Source organism: Chenopodium album, chromosome 13, assembly GCF_948465745.1.
Source record: "Chenopodium album chromosome 13, dcCheAlbu1.1, whole genome shotgun sequence".
NCBI lineage: Eukaryota > Viridiplantae > Streptophyta > Magnoliopsida > Caryophyllales > Amaranthaceae > Chenopodium > Chenopodium album.
In genome coordinates this window covers 22,170,993-22,177,505 of record NC_137846.1, presented here as the reverse complement: position 1 = coordinate 22,177,505, position 6,513 = coordinate 22,170,993, and the positions used below count along the sequence as shown (strand labels likewise).

Sequence of the window (6,513 nt, the reverse complement as noted above, 5' to 3'; positions counted from 1 at the left end):
TTATTATTATTATTATTATTATTATTATTGTTATTATTATTATTATTATTACTACTATTATTAGTATTATTATTACCGATAAAAATACATTATTATTATAATTATTATTTCTAAAAATATAATAAGAAAATTAAATCACAATCTCATCCCACCACCCTATCCATCCACCAACCCCAACTCTCACTGATGAACCCCGCCAGCAGTGTGGTTTGTGGGTGGGATTGTAGGTGGGTAGTGAGGTTCGCGGGGTGGTGGGATGGATTTCAGGGTTGCTGGGTTTTTTGGGGTTGGTTATTTTTTTAAAATCATTAAAAGTAAAATAATAATTTTATATTTTAAAAGAAGTTAAAATCAATTAAAAATTAATCTAAATAAAAAATAAACACAACATAATACAAAATATATATTCTACAAAAATACAAAAAATAAATATAAAAGGGTGACCTATTCAACATGTAGCCAGTAAATTTTCTTGTTTTTTTTATTAAAAAAAAAAATACATATCAAAGTTTATCTTGTACTGGAAAATTTTAAAGTTTGTCTTGTTTAAAGAAGACCACCCAAAGTTTGTCTCATTCTTGTAAACTTTTTCTAATAAATAATGTATAGTATACATGATATAATATATATGTATACTTTAGTATTTTAGCTAATTGGTTATTTTAAGGTCAAAATGTTATATGCTCTTTAATAAGCATTTATGTGATATGGTTAAGTAGGATAGTAATTGTAGGGAATATTTCAAGTATTCCACACTTGAGCCCCACTGTGATCTTACACTTAAGTATGGTGGCGTCCAAAGGGGAGGAAGTTAGAGCAAAAGAGTCACTAACAAGTTTTAGGAACTTGTAAACCGTTCACAGGGTGAAGGTTACACCTCTTCACGATCCAGGAGATCGCTAACTCCATAGTGATCTGGAACCATGACTGGATATTCGGGGATGAAGGTACAAATCCAACCTAAAAAAGATTGAACCTGCCCTAAAATAGGCCTCTACTTTATTCTTCTCATAGTCATGTGCGCTTTCTGACTAACATACAAGCAATATATTAACCCTAAACTTGTTTAATCTATGTAGTTGAATATCAATGCACAAACAAAACTATTATTGGCGATCACTTGAATTAAAATCACATTAATCTAAATAAAATTATTAATTATCTTATTAAGCATGATTTCAAATAAAAATTCCCTTTAATCCTGCAAGAGAGGGCGTGATCAAGCAATAACAATAATATATACCAAGCAACATAATAATATATTGACACAACAAATCATCATAGTCATAATAATATCAACAAAGCATAATAATAGCAAGATCCTAGGCATGATACTAACAAGATTAATAACAAATCCTAGCATGTCACTAAACAATAAAGATCAAATCTTTAACCCTAACATGATACTAACATGATAGAAGAAAATAGGAAGCAACCTAAACATGATACTAGAAAGCAATAAATAACGTCCTAACATGATACTAGGAATTAAAATAATATAAGCATGCTTTCTAAAGATAAATAACAATAAAAACAACTTACTTTGTTGCCTCGTATCTCTTTATATCAAAACAATACACACATTAGTAACTTCAAGGAAGATATTAAATCAAACAATTAATTTAAATAATTGAAATAGAAATTTGGGACCAAACCCTCAGAAATTATCAACCTTTCACGTCTAGGGTGAAAGGCAACTTCGAGCTTGGCTATGTGTGTCTAAGACTCGTGAATTTTGTATTTTGAAAAGGCTAGGCTTAGAAAGAGGGAGAAGGAACAAGCTTCTAGCTTAAAGATTGAAAGAATTAGATGATTGTTGATGATTGAAAACGGGGAAATACGACCCTATTTATAGAGAAAACATACGGAACACTTCGAAAAGAGTCAGAATTTGACTCGAAGTAAAACAGATCCTATCGCAATGCGATAGGCTTATCGCGGCACGATAGACTTTCTGCAGCGCGATGGCTCGACCAGGATAAAAATCCTGTATGGAGTCCTTTCCCTAATATAATTAGGGAATTAGACTCCGTGATTATCTTAATTTGAAATCAGTTTTATCTTCTAAAACACTTGTTTTATCTCAAATTAAATTCCTTATCTTTTTTAAATAATATTAAAAATATAATTATTAATCCTAACTCTATTAGAATTTAAAATAACCTTCTAGATTAATCTAGAAAATTAAAGTAACTCCTAATAAATTTAGGAATGACAATTAATGGGCCCTCCACTTGATCATTGGGCCATATAAAACCATTTTGGGCCCAATTTAGTATTTAGCCATAACTTCCTCATTATTCATCAGAATTTGGCTTATAATTTATCGTTAGAAAGCTCTTTTCAAACCCTATCCAACTACATTGTTATTGGACTCATATTATGGACCAAACTAAATTGGATTAGACGTTTTCCATAAATAAGGTACGAAAAGAAATATTTTCGAAAACAGAAAGAAGTATTTTTATTAAAGACAGGTGCATCACGAGACTCTTTCACATTTCACCTCGTTCGATAATCAAATGACGTGAAAGATATTCATCACTGGGTTCGGTTTTTAGGGAGACACAATTAGATGTCTACTGTAATTATTGTATAAACGTAGTTGTATGGATTGTATCACCCCACCAAATTAGTAGCCAAAAAATTAAACCATGCTGCTTGTTAATGGTTCTAATTTACCCCACTATTTAATTACATGTGCTTCACTGAATGTACTCTCTATCTTTCTAATTTTAGCATGTGAGCTTCATCAAAGCTTGTGCACTCTATGATCCATGCATCAATATGTGTTTCAAACCTATATATGTAATGCGCCCTACTCACTTGAAATTCACTTCAAAAATACACAAATATTCTTCCCATTACAACTTTAGTCTGACTCGAAGGATGCTTCTTGGCATTGATCGAGGAGGCGGATTGACATGAGATTTTGTCACGTTATCTAATCAAGGGTATCCTAGAAGAATATTTTCCCATTGATTTGCTTTAGTAATCCCATTGGCTTTTAAAACACTCATCAACTTTTCATTTCGTTGGTTATGTTTCTCCATTAAAGGCTATAGTCTTGTAAGTTGTAGCTATTTCGGTTGCTATACTCTTGGATCTAGCCACATTAGTAGCGTTCAGAGTCTCATTTATATTTACGATTATCTTGTCTGGTAACCGCCTATTGAGAATTAGATCCAAAATTCCTTAATTCAACAATTATGACTCTTGCGGTTTCTTCCACCATGACACGATAGAAATAACCAAAGTGCTCTCTATTACTTTCTTTTAAATCTTCAATTACATTTGACAATATCTATATATCTCGCATATATTGTTTTGAGTAAATTTCTAGTATGAGAATGACTTTCTCTTCCGTAGAGAGATAACTTCTCTTGCCTTTGTGTTTGAGGATCGAGCTGTTTAGAAGAGTGTGCAACATAGTTTGTTTGAAGTTGATTTTCTAGATCTTGCTGATCCTTTAGTGATCTTGCCGATCCTTTAGTATGATTTCAGGATTGTGTTCAGATGAACATCTTTCTGATTAGTTCCTTTACGTGCTGAACGCTTAGGAGTCATGGGATAACTTCCAAATACTTATAGTAAAATGAATTTAGTTTAGTGTTCTCTCATTGTAATCGCCAACAAACTTGTTTAGGATAACCAATGAAGTGTATGGATATTGAAATAGGGTGCGTGAAAATCAATGGCTCTGATGTTGGTGGGTGATTGAATCTATTCAATACAAAACAAAAAAAACAAAAAAACCAATCCAGTTTTTATACACCAATCTAGAGATTGCTTCAATAAAATCTCTCTTGTACAAAAATGGACCCAAACACTTTCACCAATAAAAAAATCAAATCTTAGTAATCCCAAACTAAACAGCCCAAAAGCCCAAAAAGAGATGAATTACAGTCCATTAAATGAACACCAAATATAAAAAATAAAAAAAAATAAAAAAATGCCCTAACCTAAAAACAGTAGTATTCCAAAACCCTAATATTTAGTTCTTCACTTTCTTTTTCTCTTCCGAGCACCCATTTCATTCTACCAGCAACAGCAGCCGCACCAGAGTCCTTGTGCTCTTTCCCTCCTTCGTTTATCTTCAGGTAATTTCTCTCTCCTTTCATATTCTGTTGCTGATAGTTTCACATTGATTTTGTTTAATTACTTGTTCCGTTCTATTTTGCGAAAAATTAAGTGAACCGGTTATTGATTAGAATTTGGAAAATTTTCAAAATTTGAGATTTGGGTTTTATTTGTTTAGTTTTGCTTTCAATTGGGTTACTCGTGTTTTTGATTTGTAATGGTGTATTATATGGTGATTTGTGTTAGGTTTTGGGATATGTGATGCTATTGAAACGCTTGATTTTTGCTTTTAAATTTAGTGTGATATTCAATTATTTTTAGCAGTTTATTGTAATCTTCAGCTCTATTTATAGTATTTAGAGATTCAAATGGTTAGCTGCTTTTCACTTTAGATGATAATGCATATAGTTTGCTGTTTGCAGTTAACTACAGTAACTTATTAGAATGATTTGGTGTTTCTTATTATTCTGATTGTAAGTTAGTCGGGAATACATCGGAAATAAATTGTATTTTATAGTAGGATGTGTTTGATTTAAATGGGAAATAATTTAGAAGAGAAGTGTATTGACTATAAAGACAGTATTTGAATGGAAATTTGGTGTGAAAAGTTGTGGATGATTGTTTTATGCCTGGTTAAATGAATTAGAATGAAAGGAGAACGGAGAATTGGAAAGGAGGGTATGAGAAAGGGAAAGAGGATAGTAAGATAAAATGGGAGGGATTAGGAGTAGTAGTGTGTCATTCCCGGTAATCATTGTAGAAGAAATAATTCATTTGCACGGTATGGAAAACCAGTTTTGGCTTATGAATACTCTATTAAAGTTCATGTGAATTGGACAGCTTTTCTCAAAATTGGCTAAGTTTACGAATTGATTAGTAAGAGTCATTGCCGCTGATTGTGTTTGGTTACTTGGTCCCTTTGCTTCTTGATATGGGTAGAGTAAAGAAATTTGCTTTGGAATTGTGATGTTAAAATGGATTGTTCTAATTGATTGAGATCTTGTTGCTTCTTTTCTGTTTGTTGCAAGTAAGTTAACTTAGCTCATGTATTGCTGATACAGGCAAGTTCATTTTAAGCTACTAAGATGGGTCGTGTCCGTACAAAAACTGTGAAGAAGTCTTCTCGCCAAGTCATTGAGAAGTATTATTCTCGAATGACATTGGATTTCCATACCAACAAGAAGGTCTTGGAAGAGGTTGCCATTATTCCATCAAAGCGTCTGCGTAACAAGATTGCTGGATTTTCCACTCATCTCATGAAGAGAATTCAAAAGGGCCCTGTTCGTGGAATTTCTTTGAAATTGCAAGAGGAGGAGCGTGAAAGGCGTATGGACTTTGTGCCTGCTGAGTCTGCTATCAAGGTTGATGTCATCAAAGTTGATCCAGAGACCATTGATATGCTTGCTGCTCTTGGTATGTCTGACCTTCCTGGAATCACCAAGGCCGAGCCAGAGGATATGGCCCCTGCCCCAGTCTTCAGCAGGGGAACTGGAGGCCCGAGGAGGTTCTAGGGCTATTGAGTTTATTTATGTGTTGTGCAAGAACTAATAGGTTTGAAGCTGCCCTTGTGTGGGCTCATTTCTCTGTTTCTTAGATGTCTGCAAAATTTTCAATTTTGTCTTGTAGGACAAAGTGCTGATGTTAGTAAGACTTGCACTAATATTGTCATACAGTTTTTTGGTGGATACTTTGAGTACTGGAGTTTATTTTATATTGTCAAGCTACCCCGTTTCCTGTGTTTTGTTCCTACGGACTAAGTTGTTGGGGGTCAAGAGCGAAAGGTTTAAGCATAACTGATTTGAATGAAAGTAAATTTTTGCTACTCCGAACTGAGTTAAGAAGCCGGTTAAACGTGTTTCTTTGTGTAGGATTAAATATCTGACACAACGCCTTTCAATTTACACTCTGTACACATCTTATGTTGAACATGTTTGTGGTTAAGAGAATTGTTGGATCTTTTACTCATCTAAACTTATTCTTTTTAAACAACGTTGGTATACATTGGTAGATGCGTGGTTATGACCGGTTTACTCATCTAAAATTGACACCACTAATCCTTGTTATGACCGGTTCTCATAACGGTTCGTACGTATATTTAAATGAGTTGAGCTATTAATATGAAAAAATGTCATCATATATTAGAGATGACGGGCCTTATCGGGTCAGAACCCCTAATGGGTCAAATTGGTCTAGGTTAACGGGCTAGACAATTTGGAGAGTGGGGGGAAGGTAAGGGAATCTCATTTCCTTAATTGTCACTAATGGGAATTGAACCTCTAATCTCATGATTAGAAAGTGCTTTCCTTTTTACTAGACCAAATACATTAGGTTGAAAGATCCTATTCCTTCATCTACATAAAAAGTGTGATGAGTTAAATAATAGGCGTGGTTTGTAAATTCTCTCTATGAATAGTTCGTGTGTATAGATTATAA

At 33.5% G+C, this 6,513-nt stretch overlaps 1 protein-coding gene across 1 annotated transcript; it reads left to right on the top strand.

Moving 5' to 3' along the window:
- The first annotated feature begins 3,947 nt into the window (after positions 1 to 3,947).
- Positions 3,948 to 5,767, top strand: LOC145574696 (small ribosomal subunit protein eS17-like). The gene is made up of 2 exons (XM_081632546.1): positions 3,948 to 4,100; positions 5,142 to 5,767. Exon 2 carries the CDS (start codon positions 5,166 to 5,168, stop codon positions 5,589 to 5,591), a length of 426 nt encoding a protein of 141 aa, XP_081488672.1. The 5' UTR covers positions 3,948 to 4,100; positions 5,142 to 5,165; the 3' UTR covers positions 5,592 to 5,767.
- The last annotated feature ends 746 nt before the right edge of the window (positions 5,768 to 6,513 follow it).